A 20,687-nucleotide genomic window follows, 5' to 3' on the forward strand; every position below is an offset into this window, starting at 1 on the left:
TGCCTCAACTATGGGCATGAATGGTAAAGAAAGCAACAACTGTACTTCCAGTTCTATAATGCATGAAGGACATAGCAGCTTTTGTTAGCTTTAGGAACATAAAATAATTTAACATATCCTGAAATATGCTGCCTAGAAATCATGTTCACCATTAATTTCCTCTAGGTTATATTAAAGCACACATGTAGATGCATTCCTGCTATAAATTTGAGGCATATGAGTTTCGAATGTTATCTAATGCATTTCTACTGGATTTACACACTGATGCATAATTATCTGAATGTGCTTTGTGGTTTTGCTCCCTATTCCTTTGCACACTTTCTCTCTCTCTCTCTCTCTCTCTCTTCACATTTATTACTAACTTCAAGCCCTGTCTCTTGCTCACGGACTGTAGCGCTTAAAGGCTGAGCTGAATGATATGCATCCAAAGGTGGACTCTGTGCGTGACCAGGCAGTAGACTTGATGACAAACCATGGAGATCACTGCAGGAAAATAATAGAGCCTAAACTGTCAGACTTCAACCAGCGATTTGCAACTATATCACAAAGAATTAAGAGTGGAAAGGTAGGAGGACTTGCTTCCATGTGGAGATGCATACAAAATCATATTTATATAAGGTACACAATTACAATTACATAGTGGGCTGTAGTTTTTCCAAAAGCTAAGCTTTTATTGGAAAAAGATGTAGATCCTAAGAAATTATTTTTAAGTGTGAAACTTTGGGGGTTTTAGCATTAAGGTCTTCTTTCACTGTTTTAGAACTATTAGCTGGCTTTATATGAGCATAGCAACAATTACTTTAACTTATAAACAATGAGCAGCATCTGAAAATCAGTAGGATTTTTACTATTCTCAAAGTATGAGTCTCATTTTTTTAAGTACAGATTGGGTTGTGGGGACTAATTTTTCATTAAATACACCCAGTCTTTTTCTACGAGGCTGTAACTCACCAAGGTGGGAGATACACATATATAGTTATACATGGATTTTATCAATTGTACTTCAGTTGCTCATCTGTACAACTAGTCTGACTACTGCATCTGAATTAAAAATTGATTAGGTAATTTTTATATGTGACTTCAGATCTGGAATGAGGGAGGGCATAAGTCACCTCTCTCCATTGTATTTGCTGCCTTTATTGTGGGGAGCTATTTGGCAGATTAAAGCAGAAAGCCATGGACCTTCATATATAGAACAATAGGAATGAATGGATCCCAATCTTAACTCTTTTTGCTGGCTAGTGTAATAGCACTGGAAATTAATATACAGAGGATCAGTGGCAGAGCAGGAAATAAGCTTTGCAAAAAGTGTAAGGAAAGAGACATAGTTTTAATTAGTTGCTTGGGGTTTACATAGCGCTCAATACCCTGTGTTATTATCACCTTCTTTGTGGATATTTGAGTTTATTTAGGTTTCATTTCTGGAACAGAAAATAATATGTCCTGTTAATAAAGGTAATTTTTTTTTCCCTTACTGGCCATCAGTAGCACATCAGTTGTTCCAGCGTGCCTCGCGCTTCTTACAGAAGTACACACTGTAGACAGATAACACCTTGGCACAAAGCCCAAATGGCTGTGTTGTGTGACAGTTTCATCTTTTAGCTGCAATCTGGATTTACTTCTCAGTTTTATCTTGCACTCCCGTGATACTGTAAGCATACAGGGCTGATGCAGCCTTTGAAAGGTCTGTATAAAACTATTGCTTGTCTTGGGGAACAATAGAATTGTCTGTAAGTGGTTTATCATGGGTTAACTATTTGCATTGTGTGTTGAGGACTCACTCAAAGAAGGGGGAAAACATGCTTTGCAAGATGAAGTGTCTTCAGAACATGGCCTGCAAAAAGCTTCCACCTGGCCATCTTTTATCTCAGGTGTATTCTTGTATAGGCAAAATGAGTTGGAATGGTAGCATGTCACTAAACTTTATACACTATGTACATAGCAAGATGAGATGAATTACTACAGCACCTAATTTTAATGGTAAATTAGAGTATAGGGGACCTTTTCCAGGACCTTGGGGAATGGAAAGCTAGGATATGATTCACAAACAGTATCTATAGTTAGAGTTATTACATAAGATTGAAAGGCAAAATTTTCTTGGCAGTTCTACTGATTTCCTGTACGCCTTTAGATAAAAGACTAAATTGCTGGGTGCCTTGTTTTGTCCACCTGCATAATGTGGGTAACTGCATTTGCCTTAGTCAGTCATTTCAGTTTTATGGGCTGAAAAATATTTTTACAGGTTGATATGCTTCTTAAAAGGTTTTGCTTTTTTTTCTTACTTAGGTAAAATTATTCACTCAATGAATAACAGATTAAACAAATTAATTCAAGATGAGATTAAGCTCTTATAATTTATTAAATCTGTTTTCAAATTAGCTATATGTTTTCAAATATCAACAATTATTAGTACAAAAGTGAAGTAAATAAAAAATTACCTGTGAAGTCAGTAAATGGTAGTAAATAATTGTATCCTTAATTAATAAAATTGTGAAAATGAGATCCAACATTATCAAGTTGGCTTTGAACCTCATTCAGGTATTGGAGTTTAATTTTCCTTTTTGTTATTGTTTTTAGCATTGGCCAAAGATTATTAAATTTGTATTCCAGTTGTATTAGTGATTCATCTTTCAGTGAGATTTAAGTACTTTTGAAGACATCCTTCAGAACATTTGAGAAGAAATGACTGTGTAGTTTTTTATTATTTCTGCCTCAGTTCAAGTATTTGCTGAGTATAATTCTTAGTTTCTTAATGAAAATTTGCAAGCACAGTATTATTCTCTATGTTGCTCATTATTATATTTCCATTAATGTTTGTAAGCACACAAAAATCTTTGTTATTAAAACAATCAACCAGATACATATTTTTAACTTAATTCTCCCAGGTCATCTGTGGAAGAGCTGGGAACGGACTACAGTCGATGTCTCTCTTGTTTTGACTGATTAACTTTGATTGTTACCACCTTCATTACAAGCTTTCGCTTCATAGTAAAAACAAGTGGTACTGGAGGAAAGAGTAAAAGAGAACAGATTAGAATATAATATGCTTATGTCTTTACCATGAAATTTATATCCAAGAGTTCCTAAAGCATCATAAAATGTGAATAGCCATTAAATCTGAATTTTATAGAAGAATCATCAAAAATTTGCTGCTTGTTCTTGCATTTAAAGCTTTGAAAGAAGAAAGCTTTTTCTCTTGATCCTTTGCAATGCACTGAATAAATATATTGTGTATTGTACATTAAACTGTCCACAGGCACTCAGATATCAGGTAGACAAAGAGTGGCATATTGTTGTTATTCAATGGCATTTGTTTTAGAGTTTAAAACTGAACAATAAGCTAAAGTAAAATAATTACACTGTGATTAATTTTGGAGAAATTGTGTCTATTTTGTTCACTTGAGAGTTTGTTGTTTTTTGGGGATTTTTTTTGGTCCAGCATTTTTGTTGAGGGTTTATTGAAACACAAGCTCATTTAGTGAAGTTGTGTTGGGTTTTTAGTATGTTAAAAAAAATTGCTAGGGGAATATCTTGTATAAAGATTATCTGTCTTTTGTTTTGCATAATTTACCTGGCTTGCTTTTTTTTTTTTTTTTTTTCCTATTCTTTGTGAGAGAATAATTATTTCAAAACACTGACATTAATTAGCATGAATTTTTTCTCCATCCGTAGCAATAGATGTTTTTTTTCATCTGAATGGATTGTTTGTTGCTCTGTGAGGAATTTCTGACAAACCAGATTTAGCCAAATGGTGTTAACATTTAATTTTTTTAGACAAATCATTATGTTATAGCATTTATCTAAACCTGTGCTGACACACAAATGTGAAAACGTAGGGGTTTTTTTCAATTGCCATTCACAATAGAATTATGTTTTCTTATATGGAAATCCTACAGTATTGGTAAATACCTGTCTTTACTTGTGTCGTTGGGTACTTTGACTTGTATGATGTAGGTATTTTTCCACATGATGAAAATTCTGGCATAATTTCAGCAGTAGGAGGTAGAACTGATGTCTCTTTTCATTTATATTGCTAATAAAGCTATTAAGTATGTGATTTAAATAAATAATATTTGTATTTCTCCCATTTTAGCCCTTCATTCCTTTGAAGGAATTGGAGCAATTTGACTTCGATATACAAAAAATGCTTGAACCACTGGAGGTTGAAATTCAGCGGGGGGTGAATCTGATAGAGGAGGACTTCAATAAAGATATGGTAATTTGTTTGAAATGAAAGTCTGAGTGAAGTAGGCAAGGAGATGGAAAAACCTGAGTCAAAATTAGAAACTTCCATACTTGCTTTAGGATCTGGAGATGTGACTTGGACAAAATTTTACTGTGCTATTATAAACTCAAAAGGCCCAATTTAGCCTTAACTACAAGATTTAGTGGTAGGTTAGCTGTTTTCAACCCTTGTGAAAACACTAAGCAAAACAGGAATTCTATACTAGTCCTGTACTAGTACCAGCAATATTGCTGAACAGGTAATTAATATTAAAATCTCTGTAGCAGTATGAAGACCAAGAAAACTCAGAATGATATATTTAGGCGGGCAATAGTTAAAGAAGACATATTAAAAACAAAGCTAGGCAATGATCATCAAAAGAACTTCCACTTGCCAGTTAGTTCTTAACAAATCTGATTATACCATTTCTAGTAAATAATTTTTGTGACTGTGTTAAGATTTATTACTCATGTTTGCTCTTCACAAATCGTAAATCAGTTTATGCATATTAAAGGAGGGGAAATAAAAAAAGAGAGGAGTAAAATTATGCTGTGCTTTGCCACTGTTGCTACTATGGTATGTTTTCTCCTGAGTGATTTTCAGAGGGATGACATCAGCAAGATCAAATATATATTTATTTATAAGCAGTATAAAGAGTCGATATTTGTTTCCTTTTGAGGACTTGATCTAACATAGCTATTTTATATCAATGCTAAAAGGTATCTTTACTATACTGCCGTTCTAAATTCTGGGTGAATCAAGTTTGATGGGGCAGTTTCCACTACTTTAGGATATTGTTTTCCCTTTCTTTACATAAAATATTTAGTGTGATTCAAGATATACACTCCCAAAAGCTGTGGCATAGATTAAAATTCTATGTCAAAAGCACTTAGTGGTATAATTTTATCTCCAGAATAGCTGTTTTGCATTCTGATGATACTCGAAATGCTTAGGAATCATGTGGCTTCCTAGCATACTGGCATTCACTGACTACTGACAGGGATTTATAATCTAGTCTTTTTGTTTTAAAGTAAAATATATTTCACCTTTTTGCCTTGAATGCTTTCATCCCGTTATCCTGGATGCTGCATAAAATCTAGTATCAAACATCTAGGTTTTTCAACTGCTGGTTTACTTGTAGCCCTAAAGTATCTACACGTGTTGATGAAAGCAAGTAAAAGTTATTTGGTCTTCAGTATAGAGCTGCAAGTAGTGGTTAGATTATTACTTTGGCAGAGGAAGTGTAGTTGTATATGTCTGTGTCTCCTAGTACTTAAGTAATAAATAAAAATGCCCATTATACTTGTTATTTTTTTTAAATCAGAGTCGAGATGATGAGAGCACAGTGAAAGAATTGCTGCAAAGGGGCGACACACTTCAAAAGAGAATCACAGATGAGAGAAAACGGGAGGAAATAAAGAGAAAACAACAGCTGTTGCAGACTAAACATAATGCTCTCAAGGTATAGGAGCTACAGTTATAAGCACAAGCTACTAAAACAATCTTTTTCTTCATTTCAGTGCTTTGTTCCGTTAAATGAATCTTCATTAGTATTTAGAGATGAGCAATTTAAAACTGTCTATAAACAATTATTTTCTTATATAATTCTCTTTATGCCTTGGAAAATTAATTTTAAATCTCCAGCTTAACAAGTACTGATTCGTCTTCAGTGTCACAACTGTGTGATTGTCAGTCGGACACCAGTGAATTATTTGGTAATAATTCCTTTTTTTAACACATCATGCATGTTTTATGTTTCTCCAACAGCAGTCAAGACCTAAGTTAGAATCGGTTCTCGCAGACTTGTATTTTCAGTTGTATAGCATACTTCTGGCAATGAATAAGTTGATTTATCCTTCAGTGAAATACATACTATGTTTGTTACTGTGAAAAGTGGCTCCAGCCTCTTTAGAATAGGGTAAGTCGGAGTACCAGTAGACCTAGTAGCTAAGATGCTGAATATCAGTCACATGTCAAAATTCTGTGTTACCACACTTCTGGTGGCATAACTGTGATAATTTTCCTAGTAACATCCATGGTGAGACCTATTCGGATGAGCTAATAGTTGTAATTGGGAGTGTTGTCTTTCTAGGGAAAATTACTAGTGCGGAAAGAAAGAATCTTAGAGTTGGAAAGTCACCTTGATTCCCTACCTAGAGCAATGGGCTCTGGCTACTATAGAATTTTTAATCTTATTGGCAAGCAGAAGTTCTATCTCTTTAGATAATATTAAGTTGTTCTTGGATTGAGGAACGTGGCATGGTTGCATTTTATTATTACTTATTTTTAAGCAACATCTTTCCTGTGGATTTTATTCTAAATTTTACAGGTTTGCAGATCTGTTTGAATTCAGTAAAATCACTGGAATATACCATTGTTTTGTCAACACTCAGAAGAAATCTGAAATCTTTTAGGTGTGTCTTCAACTGTTCCAAATTAACTAGAAGTAATTAATAATTTTTAAGGAGGAGAAACAAGCATTTCCAGAACTATGCTATTGAGCAGAGGTTTACTGGCTGTTTTTATTGAATAGAGTGATTGTTTTTTCTTTGGGTGACTCTAGTTAAAGTATTCAGCCTCGTCACATAAAATTGAAGAGTAGTCGATAAATTAATCCAAATATTTTTCCATACAATATACCAGTAATTTTTAAATTTATTTGTTAATGGGAAGTTATATTAATGAAAATATTTTCTGAATTCTGTATGAGCAAAGTTAACCAATTAAAGCAAATGCAAATTGAGCGTTTATCAATGTTTATATGAAATAAAAGAAGGTTTTTTTACCTTTCTGTTAAAGAGAAGTTTTAGTATTTTTATAAAGCTGAGTCATAAACACAAGGGGGTTTTTATGGAAATGATATTTAATTTAGAAATGTCTTTGCAAACATTTCTGCATTTAAATATTTTTTCTTTTGATAAGCTAGAGTTTTCAGGCTAGAATTTCACAGGAGACCACAAAATACAGTAAGCTCACTTATGGCTAGATACTAAGTGGGCTGTGTTTCCATCTGTCCAGTAAGTATTCTGAGAAGTGTTTTCTATAAAATATTGACATTTATGTAAGTGTCTAAATTTCTTTGAATATTGTTGGCTGTCTCAGTGGTTTATTCAACATATGAACAACGCTGAATTAGGTAACCTTCTTTAAAAGAAAAAAAAAAAAAAACTAATGAAAAAATGTTATGTTCAGGTACTTATATACTTGATATAAGTATCATTTTTTTAATTAAAAAATATAGTGGCCTTGTGCACTTTTTTTTTTCCCTTCAGTGTGCACACTTGCCAGTTCATATTTTATAAGCCTTTAATTCATGTTCTAATGATGTCTGCACTGTGAACAGGACTTGAGATCTCAAAGAAGAAAAAAGGCTTTAGAGATTTCCCATCAATGGTATCAGTACAAGAGGCAGGCTGATGACCTAATGACATGGTTGGATGACATTGAGAAAAAGTTAGCCAGTCTACCAGACCGCAAAGATGAGCAGAAGCTAAAGGTAATGTTTTGGGATGGCAATGGTAGATCTTTCTGAGTGGTAGTTTATCAGTTTAACAGAGAGCTAATGCAATAAATTTTCAAGTAGATATACAAAATTATCAGTTCAGTTCTTTATTTCTATTTATAGTAAAAAAAGCCCATAATTCTCTATGTTCAAACTGACATTTCTTTGCTATACTATAACTTGTATTCATTATACAGAATGTTACAGAAATAATTTGAACACACTAAATAAAACTTTTTGTTGAAAATATGAAAAGTGTGCAATGTATTAAGCAACATCAAATGTTTTCTAGTAAAAATTGTAATTGATTTTATGTATCTTTGTTCCAGATGAACAATTGACTTACCGATATATGGATGACCTCTATCTCATGTTAGCACATTCATTTTCATCAGAACATATTCATGTGTCACTGTCAAACTCTATAGATTTATTTACATACTGTCAAAGGTTTTCCTAGTTTATTTTGCATCGTCTTTCTTTGCTTCATTATCTGTTGAGTTTCCCACAGAGTAAAATAAGAATTAAATAATATCTTTAAAAGTCAAATAATATATTTGTAAGCTGTCCAAACACTATTTGTCCTGAATATGCTGACCCTTACTGAGAAAATATTTTCTCCAATTGCCCATCATGGTGTGCCAACAAAAATCTGGAAGTGAAAGCTGTTGGCCTTTGCTAACTAGTTTTCAGTGTGTACTAGCTGTTAGTATCTCTACAGCCAATCTCCAAGAAGTTTCTTCTATTTCAGTTATTTTTGTTTTGTTTAAATGTAAAATAAGAAATGAAATAGCTGTAAATTTTAATTGTAACAATAAAATGGAAATGAAATTTCTGACAGCAGTATTTTGCTAATTTTAAGTTGACTGATCTAGTTAGCTAACTGTCCTGGGCCCTGTATTGGTTTTGCTCACTAGGAGATTGATGGAGAGTTGGAGAAGAAGAAGGAAGATCTGAATGCGGTGCACAGACAGGCTGAACGCTTGTCTAAGGATGGGGCTGCAAAAGCAGTGGAGCCAACCCTGATACAGCTCAGCAAGCGCTGGCAAGATTTTGAGAGCAAATTTGCTCAATTTCGAAGACTCAACTATGCACAAATTGTGAGTTGTTATTGGCAAACGCATATGTTTGCAACTGCTACCACTAACAGCATCCTACTAACAATGAGAGCTTCAGGGTCACTGTCAACTCTTCAGATATTAATAAGAAAAATCCTTTTGTCTGCAAGTAGGGGAATCCTTGTATTCTAACACAGTATCTCTCTGCTTTGGTCTTATAATTGCCCTTTAGTTAAAACAGCCAATTAAAAAAAAAAAAATCAACAATGAAAAAGTCATGTTTATTTCTGTTGCCTCATTATTTTCGCATAACATTTTCCAGTTTAAAAATGTCTGTTTGCCATGCATCTATTTTGTTCAGTGAACACGTAAATCCAAAAAATTGTCTTTTTCAAACTATCCATCCCATGCCAATTTTAATTGTTTGGGGTTTGTTGTTTTTTTTAAATTTTATTTTATTTGTCCATAATATGTTATATGCACTTTAAGAAGAGATTTAAAATATCCTTATTACACAATATATTCATGGCCTTTTCTTCAAATGCTTTTTTGCAATTAAGTGTACATTTAAATTTGACAAAAAGAAAACATAATTTTATGAACCAACATTGTGTCTTCTGATTTTGAGTTGTCTAGTTGTATACAAAATATAATTATTCTTACTGGTTTATACATGCTGCAATAATGGAATAAATAAAAGGGAAATAAACTATCACTGTTCCAGATTTATGATCAAAATAAGTATTGGGTGTTACCCATTCGGAAGGTTACCAGAGATTGCTTTTGCACTTCCATGGCAGTGTTTCCTTGCCGTTCCTATTACTCTGTCTTCTGAGCTTTTGATTTTAGATGAAAAAAGCTAAAATTTGCTTTCAAGGAAGTTGTTGTGTTATGTAATTTCCTGTAATCTTAAAAGTTCTAGTGGTAAGGGGGTGTTTCAAAAAAATTTAATATTAAACTAGAGATAAAAATGAAAAAAAAATAGTATGTGTTCATTTTTTAAATCAGATGGATTGCTGAGGGGCAGTACTGACAGGATGATGAAAAATTAAGTACATGAAGTTTTATTTCTAATTGATGTGTGTTCAACTATGTTTCAAAAAAGAAAAAAAAAATATCCAAAATCAGCAACAATATATAACCTGTTGGTCAATACAGTCCTCTATTTAATGTATTGAGTGTATTGTGCATTTTGAACTTTTCTACTATGAAGTTACATAATGTAAAAAAAACATTGGGAAAGCTATGCAGTTAATGGAAAAAAAAGCAGAGAAACATTAACTTTGGTTTGCATGTTATTAAATCTTGTTCCATCTGATTTATCTTTTCAGATTATTATGGTTTATACTCAACTTGATGGATGTAATCAGTTGCAAATTGTTTATATTGGCATGGAGCTAGAGCAGCCTTCGCTTTGTTTTATAAATTAGTCTTTTTTTTTTTTTTTGCTCCTTTGATAAACAAGTAAGAAATAAGAATCTGCATGCAATTTATATAAAAACATTCTACTGACAGTGTGCTTTTTATTTCACCTACCACTTACCATGACAGAGGATGAGTATATCCATTATCAAATTTTACTAACAAATCAATAAAATTTCATATTAGCATATTTTTCTTCAAAGTACTTCAGATAGATACAGCATTACATGTGCTTTTTACTTGTACAAAGGAATACAGTCATTGACTATTTAAAGCCATATGACTATTATATGTATTTTTAGTGTTAAGATATATTATTTATTGATTTTTATCCTTGGAATGGTTACATTTTTAAATAGTATCAAATATTTCAAGCAAGGTTACCTTTTTTCCTATTTCTGGGGAATTAGATAATTATTCCATTAAATTTACATGTTTACAGGATAATTACTGTATCTTTCTAATTTCTCATTAAAAATATCTTTCGCTTTTGACAATGACCAAGGTGATATTCATGTGTAATATCTTAGAAGTTTTGCAGAAGCTACTGAAACTGGTGAGAGCCAGTATATTTTCATGGCTCAAATCAGTATGAAAAGTGCAACTGCCTAGTTACTGGTTTGGCATTGTTGAATCAGTGAAACAAAATTAATTTATCTCAAGTCCTTTTTTTCTTTTTTAATACAGCCTAAGTACCTACCTCACAGGGATGTTGTGAGGATTGTTTGTGAAAGTCTTTAAAATACAAAAGAAAAATGAAAATTCAAATTATTCATTTGAACACATGCATATACCAGTAAAAACAACTTTCATAGGTTTTCTGTGTTAACCACCAACTGAATAAAGCCATACAATAAAAATACAAAAAGGAATTTGTTTTTAAAGCAAAAGAAATAGAAAAGTGTTGCATTTTTATTTATGTATTTAATAAGAGACTTATTTAATGATTGAAAGGTGTTACTATAAATCAATGGGCATTTAGTTGTACTGTGTATCTTGCAATTCATTATGATTCATTGAATAAACATAGCAACACTGCATTGAAGAAGAGCTTTAATTATGTGGCTTAAGGAGAAATTTGCATTTCTTACCTTTGTTGAAGCTATTGTGTTTCTGATATCAGTGTGTGAAATTGGAATGCTCACACTCTTCTGGATTTTACTTTTCCCCAACATTTGTTGGGAAGACCTGTCAGAAGGATATAGGAACCATAAGCACATAAGAATTTATCCTCCCCATCATGGTAGATTCTCATAAAATTTTGACTGTCTCACTAATAGTAATTGATAACCATATACGGGTGTGTGCATATAAAAAGGAATTTTCTGTCGTCACTTTTGATAATAAGGTATGGTGTAGTTATATTTTCTCAAACATTGCATGTTCTGTTTAATGCCAGTTTTGGTATAGTTGTCCTGTCTTTATGCAAAAGTTGTCAGAGAGATCTGTTGACGTTCTGTAGGAAAGAAGGTGTGTTTATTGCAAAAACAGATTAAACTTGGTGCACAAATGCATTAATACAACTGCACAAAACCTAAAATTATACTGAGTGGGAAAACGATTTTGGAGTTAATGTTGTCTCACAAGTTTCTCCTCCCACTTCTTCCTATGTGGCAATATAAGCAATGGGCAGAAAATTTAGGTTTCAGAGGAGCAGATTTCAGATTCCTGCGTTAAGAAAATTTCAGCATTCTACCTAATTTCTGCTCAAAATGTCTGTTTTAAGTCAGTCAGTAGTAACTTCAGTTGTAAATCTGAGTAACTTATTAAAGAGTGGAAATTTTTACCATGATGTTTTTAAATGATGGTTACTCATGAAGTCCCACTGAAATTCATGGAAGCTTAAGATACTCTTCAAGAAACAAGCCATTAATGTTTAATCCTAAACCAGTATGTAATATTTTACATATTCGAATTACATGTTTGTTTTGAAGAACATTCATTTCAGTAAAAAATTATAACATTAGGGAGGTCAAGGGACATTTATTTCTAGATTGTCTCTGCAGAATCTAAAATCATTGAGCCTTGGCAGTTGCACAGTATTTAAAAAAAAATTTATCAGTAACATCTTCCAGTTACTGTTTTTCTGCAACAATCTGTGCTACTGTTCCTGGGTGATGAAAATAATTATCTGTGGCTGACAAAAAGCTAGGTTCAGATAGTTTAATTCATGTCAGGATCAAAATCACTTATTGATACATTGATTGCATTTAATTAAATTAGATTTAGTTCATGTGTTTTTATAGGAGTTCTTTTCTGTGTGTTGATTTCAGCAGTCTGAGTATGTTTGTGCCATGGCTCATTTAGATTTTATTGAGCTGACTGAAATTACTCTGTGTAGGGAGTACTGAAGGCCTTTATCATGAGAAAACATTTTCTAGATGAACACATGTGCAGAGCCTACCCTATAAATTCTTATTTCATATCCTATTAACATATTTTATCAAGCTATCCAACATTCTTTCTACTATCACATATGGTGGTGGTGGTTTTTTTTTCTTTTTCTCTCTCAGATGAACTAAGCATGCTGTTAACAGCAAGCCAGAGTATTTTTGGACAGGAGGAATATTGTTCTTGCAACCTATTAACAGCTGTCAAAATTATGTACTTACTGATGTATATACTAGTGAAAAAATAAGTTTACCTAGTCATTTCAGTAGTTTCATTGATGACACACACAAACATTCTATTGAAATTTATGGTCATTTTACTAATGAAATACTTGGGCCTGGATCTTGGCCATACTGGGAAAAATAGTAAAGTTAATAAAATGATAAATACAAGGAGAGGTTGGGTTTTTTTTCATACCAATTAGACGATGCATTGAACAAGAGTGAATAAGGAAAATAGGTATAGAAAACCTGTATTTATTTCTATAAGGTAAGTGATTTAATCTAAACAGTTCAATAGTTATGTGCAACACAGATAAAATACCAATTCTCTTACTACTCTACTATGAAATAATAATCATAAGCTTATTTTTTTCCAAATAAAAGACATTATTTTGTTTAAGATTCCATAAGGCATTCAGAAATTCAAAATACCTGTCTCCTAACTGGATGAGCACTTCAGGTGAGGTGAGAGAGATGTGAACAACTTCAACCACATTAAGGACTGATGAAGTTTACATCTGATATTCAAGAGGTTAAGTTCCATCTTTTAAGGGCATCTTGCAGTTTTCAGTTAATATTTCCCTGTGGAGCTATACTTAGTTCATTTAATGAAATCTAAGCCATTTTTTAACTGCTAAAATACATTTATGTATAAAGATATTTTCTTAAATATACATCAAACATTAATTGAAATAAATCAGTCACAGTTAGGACTTGGTGTCCCAATTACCTGTCTGCAGGGGCGTTTCAGCTGTAATGTGCTACCATTGTTTTCAAACTTTGTTTCCCAGAGTTTTCACAAGCAGTTGTATGAGAAGTGGTTTTCTTCTCTTATTCTTGGTCAAGTGTTTGTTTCAGTAAGTAAACAAGTGATGTTTGGCAAGCAGCAGCAGCAGCAAAGTAATTCTTTATTATTCCTACAAGGAGCAGGAGAGAGGATGTATAAAAGAGAGAAGGCATTAAAAACAAAATAAGATAATACTTACTGGACAAAATAAAAGAACTGTATAGTGGTCGATTCGTGTCTTTTTCACCTATGTGCTCTGGGTCTCTTGAGGACAGGACAGAGGTGATCATGTGACACCGTGTAACTTTTCTGGCATTTACAGTGGCTGCTTTTTAAAAAAATAGCTTTACGCAGCACAGCTAAAGACTGTTTTTTTTTTTGACTGTGGTCTGCAAAAGAGGTGAGGATGACTGAGAATCTTTGGGAAGACAATCACAGATGAATGTTTATACCCATTTTCTATCAACCATCAACCTGAAAATGGCTATTAGAAAATTCAGTCCAAAGAATTTAATTGTATTTCAAATACTTTAGTTTTATGTATAATTTAAGCTAAGAAAGCCATGGGAAGTACACTGAAGCTGAATATTGTCTTTGGAACAATATTGGAGTATTGGGGCTTCAAACTAGATGATCTTTAAGATCCCTTCCAACTAAAATATTCCATGATTCTATGATACAGCTGAGCAGGGGCTATTTTTATAGATCCATTTAAAAAGGCACTTTATCTTATCTGTTTGTAAAATGAATGCATACAGTGTTGTGGAGATTTAAGTGAAGACCATTTATAACCTTTCTTTGTAAAAGCGGATGGTTTACTACAGTATTTTGAGCTCTTTCTTCTAAAGTATATTTATCTTCTCTCAAATTTCTGTACTAATTCTTTACAGTATTCACTATTATCAGTGCAATTCTACAGAATTTTAATAGAATTAATTAAAAAAGTCCTGTATTGCAGATCAACTTTACTGAAAATAGTTTTGTCTACCATTTTGCATTTTATATTATAAACTTTAGTGAAATGATCTGAATTATGTTCTCCAGTTTAAAAGTGAAACTCAACATCTTTACTTCATCACAGGAATGAAGTTTTTTTGCTGAAATTTGGAGTAAGGCTGGTTTAGGATGCTGTCTTTAAATGTTACAGTTCTAAGAACATAGTCTTAGCCACAGATTTTCTTACTGGTCTCAGTATAGCTGAGATAGAAGCAAGACCAACAGCCTTTGGTTAAATAACTATATGTGACATAGCACCCAGTTGTCACTTCTAATTTTTTTTGGACAAAACTGAGCATTAGACTAGTATAGTATTTTCTTCTTTATAATTACCTTGCTATTTGTGAAGCAAGGCACCTAATTACCCTCTTATATTCTCTGATATAGAGTATCATAATTTGTTAACATAATAAATGACAGGGTGAGGAATTTGGTGTCGAGATTACTTGGCTTGCTTGGTTGAATTAAATAATAAGGGAGGAGACCTCCAGCGCATTGATCTGGCCCTATGTGATAGTATCTTTTGAAGAGACGATGTTCAGCACCTGACTACAATTAAAAAGTGTTGCTCTCTTGTTTTGTTTTGGTTTAGTTTTTGTTGGTTGTTTTTGTTTGGTTTGTGGTTTTTTTATGGATATTTCTATTCATAAAGGTGCAGAAGGAAATAAATATGTATTAGTACAATGTGAATGCTGGATATCTGTGTATGTATATTTAACTAGTTTTCAAAACCATTGGATTGACAGCAATTTCACTGACATTATTTAAAAAAAACATTTATGTCTTGGAATAATGAAATCAGCCTAAGTGACAAACCCTATTATTATTCTGCATGATTGCATCTCTATAAATATAAATTAAGCTTATTTTAAGAAATAAAGATGGAAAATAATTAGATAATTGCCTTTTAACATTTCTGGGACTTGTCAGTGTTTAAGGTTTAGGACCTTGCTCTTTGAAGCTGTTAGAGTTCAACAGTTATGTAGTATTTTAATGGTATTTTTAGATTATTTTTTAAAATTATCTCAAAAAAGGGGTAACAGGTAGTTTGCATAAATATCTGGAAAATTCAGCATCATAAATCAACAGTCAATTTCAAAAGGTGTTAGGCAATTTAGACATCAAATGAACTGTATTCTAACATATCTGTGCTTTATTTAGTATCAGTTGGTTTCTTGATGATGAGTAAGCAGTTGCACATGTTATTATTCATGAAAGCCCTGTAGCTTTATGCATAAGTGCTGTCTAAGATTAGGGCACTTCTGTATCTTAATAAATCAGCCATTAAATAAGTTGGCATTGACCAAAGTCTGATCCTAGGAACACTACCTTCCGCCACATTGTGTAGAAGCTCATTTTGCCACATTATACACTGTTTCTTTACATTTTATCACTGTCCTAGAAACACAATTTTGACATTCTATTTTGAATAAGAAATAATTTGAAATGCCTTCAGTTCTTTTGGGTATTTTCTGCTGTGCAGGCAGATTTGAGTACATAATGTTGGTTTAACGGAATCCATAGACCATGTCAAAATTGGACATCATTGTTACAAGGAAATAGGACTGTGTAGGAAGAGTGTCAACTAGATACTTTCTTAAGTATGACATTTCCTTTATAATATCTGTATGTATTTTTTCAGCTGTGAAAATATATTGCAGGATGAGTACAAGAAATGGTTAACAACTCTATGGATTTATATTTTCTATAGTTAGCATATAAAAACTTTCAAATACATTTTGACTCCTGGAAAGGAACACATACAAATTACAAAAACATTTTCCAGGTAAACCCTTATAAAATTCAAAATAACATTTTAAAATACCTGTTAAAAAACAGCCTAGGATGGAGGTTTGGCAATGTGTTCTAATTTATTCTAAAATGTACCATGATTAGCTAGGTATTTGCTTATTTATGGATTTCTAAGATTGAGAATGGCTATCTCTTTTGACTCACTGGTAATTAAACCCTTGTCTTCCCCCCAAAATACTAGTAACTGTACATAGTCTGAGCAGTGGTTTTGGAATGTTTATAAGATATAGGCTTTAATTTTTTTAAATAATTCATTTTATAATCCTGCAATTAAGATTGAGATATGACCTCTTTATCAGAAGTAATTAACATATATGCATTAAAAAACAAACAAACAAAACCAACAACAACAAAAAAAAAACCACAACACAAAACAAGACACATCCCAGTACTTACAATTACTCAGTTATGCCATAATGGTACTAGATTTTTATTTTCTTTGGGGCATGGTAACATTGCAGCTATGGCATAAGATAGTGCTCTATTTTATTTTTTTTTTCTAATAGAGCTGACATATCAGACACAGTCAAACATATGATAGTCTTAAGCCCCCATATCAACTTAGCTGAAATTAATTATCTTTTTTCATTGCTTAACAAAGCAAAGAGAATAAAATGTGTTGGCAAATGGAGACCAATTGAAGTTTTCAGGGTTAAAAGTTAATAGCAGAACTGCTAGAATTTCCAATTTGTGCTAGTTTTTACATGAATGCTAGCAGGTCTTTAGTATGGAGCAACGGGTAAGTTTTCAGATGCGCTGCAGTGAAGTTTAATATGAAGCAAGTGCTTCAGCCTGAGTTGAGTCCGTATCTGGAGGCAATTATCTAAGCCAGAAGTAAAACTGATTGCCAAAGCTGTTAATTTTACTACTTGACTCAGTGTATTTGACATCTTGGAGGGCTCTAAAGGCATGAGGGTCTGCAAAACCCAGAGGACTGGATGCAGAACCAAAATTCTCTTTCACAGTTTTTAACTTACATATTTAAATCCTGGGGGGGGGAAATAAAGGAGGAAAAAAAAAGAAGTTACAAATATTAATACCACTAATATAATGAGAAATCTCACTGGATTTAATGTTTTAAATTGTTTGTTATAGCTTTTTCTGTATCTTTCTTTTTTCTCCCTCACCTAAATATGAAAAGAATCCACTCAAAGGAAAAAAAAATGAAAAATTGGGGATGAAATAAGTATTCATCCAAGTCTGAGCCAAGCAAAGAATCCCTTAATTTTCTATTGCTATTCCTAGCCTGAAAAATTTACTGAAACATTTTTTTAATTAATATTATGATTAAGAATAGTTCCATTTGAAATAGCTCTATTTCATTTTATGTATTACTAAATAGATTCATTTTGTCATTTAATAAAAACAGTTAATGCAACATTTCTCAACCAATAAGGTTTGCCTTAGCAGTGAAGTGTTGCGAAGACATAAAGAAATCTCTGTCCAAGCACTGTGCTGAAAATAATTGTGTGTTTTTAAAGTTTCAATTCTTATGTATTACCCTTGAAGTCAGATGCAACCACTAAAATGCATGTTACGTCTTGCAATGTAGAGGCTTCTGTGAACTGCAGTCATACATGAGGAGAAAAATCACATACATGACATAATATTTCAGTTCTCACTTGAAAATATGTTTTAAATATTATTTTAAATAGATTTTAATGCTGCCAAGTGCATTTTAAGGCCTTGCCTTCATGGATTTACATAAGCATTTTATAAATTCTTAATCCTGTAGTGAGTATTTAGGTCTCTATACTTGAAAGAGATGCTTCATTTTGTACTGATAGGTAATTTGAGTGTGGTTGGCTAAGACCATCCCATCTCATAATAAAAAAATTCATATTATTGGTATAATTTTGATCTGTGTCCTAAATGTATACACACTTACAAATAAGATGTGCTAGCAATGCTGAAGACTGAATTTATTTTTCTGAATGTTAGCTGACATCTTCACTCACAGTTGGCATAGGAAGGGGTGAATGAAAAGCTCCTTTACATGTAAGTATTTACTTGAAAGTGGGTTTATTGATGTCTGACAGCATTTGATCATACTTTTGCCTTTGTAATTCTTTATTTGATATATTGATGCTAACAATGGACTAGCAAATACCATGTAGTTTAGAGTTTGCTCTAGAAAGCAGTAATCTGTTCCAAGCTTCTTTGGCCTCTTTGAGGCATGACTGCCTTTCAGCAGAAAGTGCATGCTAGCTGCTACTTTTTTTTTTGTATCAGCACTCCTACATGTATTCCTCCATGGGGTGGGCTTTTTGCACTCTCATATATTGTCAAGCTGCTTGTAAAGAATACTTTCTCAAGCATTAGTTCACTTCAGGAGGAGACACATGTTTGTTTCTTTCTCTTAGACTTCATGCTGCTAGGAGTGTGCCATGGTGCAGTAGTGCAGATAGGTGTGTTTTGCTGCTTTACTCCTCCATTATATTCTCTTTGTGGAAAGCTATTAACTCAAAAGCACAGCGTACTAAGGTTGCCATGAGTTTGGAGGCAAACTGTGAGAAGGGAGCAAAAATAGAACAGTTATCAAGGCCTTCCACAAGAAGGTTGGAGACTTTCTGGATGTAAACTGTTGAACAGTTAAAAATGATGTTGGGATAGTTCCCTCTGCAGAAAAAAAAAAAAAAAAAGAAAGAATATACTGAGGTGGGTGAAAAGTGTTTAAACAGAGTTTTCAAGTACCATAAGGAAATTAACAGCATACACCAAGGCTAATTAGTTCTGATGCCACCAGGTAATACTGTTTGAGATATAGGTAATAATCATCATAGATCCTTTTCTTTTTCTGGAAGGTGTTTGATTTTGTGAGCAAAACCTGCATTTTTCCTTTAGATTTTGTTTTGTTTGTTTGATTGATTGGTTTTGTTCTGGTTTTTTTCCTTATTGGCCTTCTCTCTAATGGCTAATTCATGCGTGTATTTCTTGTCTTTGGGTTGCACCTGAAATGATGTGGCAGCTATCAGTAAAATTGGTTTCTCAATTGTAGGCAGCATCATGTTAATAGAAAGATCCTATGCCTTAATTAAAAACATGTAATGATGAGGAAGAAAATTGATGATAATTGTTGGTGAAAGGCAGTGCGTAAAATGTTCAGCTTTACACAAAGGAAGTTATTATTTTTGAGACTAGAAATAATTTGCACATCAGTTTATCACTGAAAGTCAAGTAAAAAAAAAAACAGAATAAATTAATATAAGCATAAATGTATTTTTGCAGAAATAACAATATAGGAAACAGCCATTTACACCAGCATTTCCTCATAATTGTAACGGTTTATTCATATTATGCATTATTTTGAAGTATAATTTTCACATATTTTCAAGTAACTACCTAATGTATTCTGCCACTTTGTCACGTTAAGCTTTTTCAAAACCATTATTAAATTACTATCTAAAACTTTAATTTCCTTTTTAAAATGAATTTTTAATCCTTATAAAATTATCACATACCTTGCTTCTGATGAACCATTTTGGCAGTTTCAATAACATATATCTTTACTGAATTAATATTATTTTAATAGTATTCATTCCGAGCTGATATAATGTCTTTAAAAAGGGGGGGGGGGAAATCTCATTACATTGTTATTGTATGATTCAGTTTCAACTATGCATTTCTAGTAAAGATGCTGTCCAGAATACAGGGAATTACTCTGGTCATTGTATATTCTGCAGTAAGGAAACTCCAGCTACCATGAGGACAGGCCAAAACTTTTTTGCCTTTTTTTGCTGATTAAAATTGTTGTGCATTCTGGGTATGCCTACCCTCTGTTCCTTAGTGCAAGATGCCAACTTCTGCTTTTGGTTCTTTTATGCTGTTGTCATTAAGGAAAAGGTAGAGGGAAAGAAGCACCTATGACCTATTGAAAACCTACTAAAGTTGTTGTTGTATCAAATTTCCAAGTATTTTATTTAAGTAGTATTAAGACACTAATTAATTAGGATTTTTTTTGTTTGTTTGTTTGTTGTTTTTTTTTTCCAATATTGTTCCCAAATATAAGGGCAGGTTCTGGTAGGCCTCTACATTCAAATATCAATTTATTTATTTATCTAGCGGTAGTATTTTACAGTTCAACTAACAATATAAAAATTAATGGTTTGATTGAACTAGAAATCTCCCGAGTCATTTTGCCTGTAGAACTATATAATTAATCATCCAGCTGTAAAAAATATAAAGTTTTCTATAAAGAGCAGCATGAATATATGGTTGCATACATCTTATTAATATTGATTGCCGTTAAGTATTAAACATATTTTGAGGGATT

At 32.6% G+C, this 20,687-nt stretch overlaps 1 protein-coding gene across 6 annotated transcripts in view; it reads left to right on the forward strand.

Moving 5' to 3' along the window:
• The window catches only part of DMD (dystrophin), a 1,087,789-nt gene that overhangs the window by 458,587 nt on the left and 608,515 nt on the right, over positions 1–20,687 (forward strand). For 5 of the 6 annotated variants that reach the window (XM_051641663.1, XM_051641654.1, XM_051641680.1 and 2 more), the window contains 5 exons: positions 395–565; positions 4,094–4,216; positions 5,550–5,687; positions 7,569–7,721; positions 8,645–8,827. In XM_051641663.1, coding sequence (XP_051497623.1) covers positions 395–565; positions 4,094–4,216; positions 5,550–5,687; positions 7,569–7,721; positions 8,645–8,827 — 768 coding nt within the window. Of the gene's footprint in view, positions 1–368; positions 566–4,093; positions 4,217–5,549; positions 5,688–7,568; positions 7,722–8,644; positions 8,828–20,687 lie in introns of all 6 variants that reach the window. The other variant, XM_051641697.1, reaches the window with a different exon arrangement.

The sequence above is a fragment of the Apus apus genome, chromosome 1 (assembly GCF_020740795.1).
Source record: "Apus apus isolate bApuApu2 chromosome 1, bApuApu2.pri.cur, whole genome shotgun sequence".
Lineage (NCBI taxonomy): Eukaryota > Metazoa > Chordata > Aves > Apodiformes > Apodidae > Apus > Apus apus.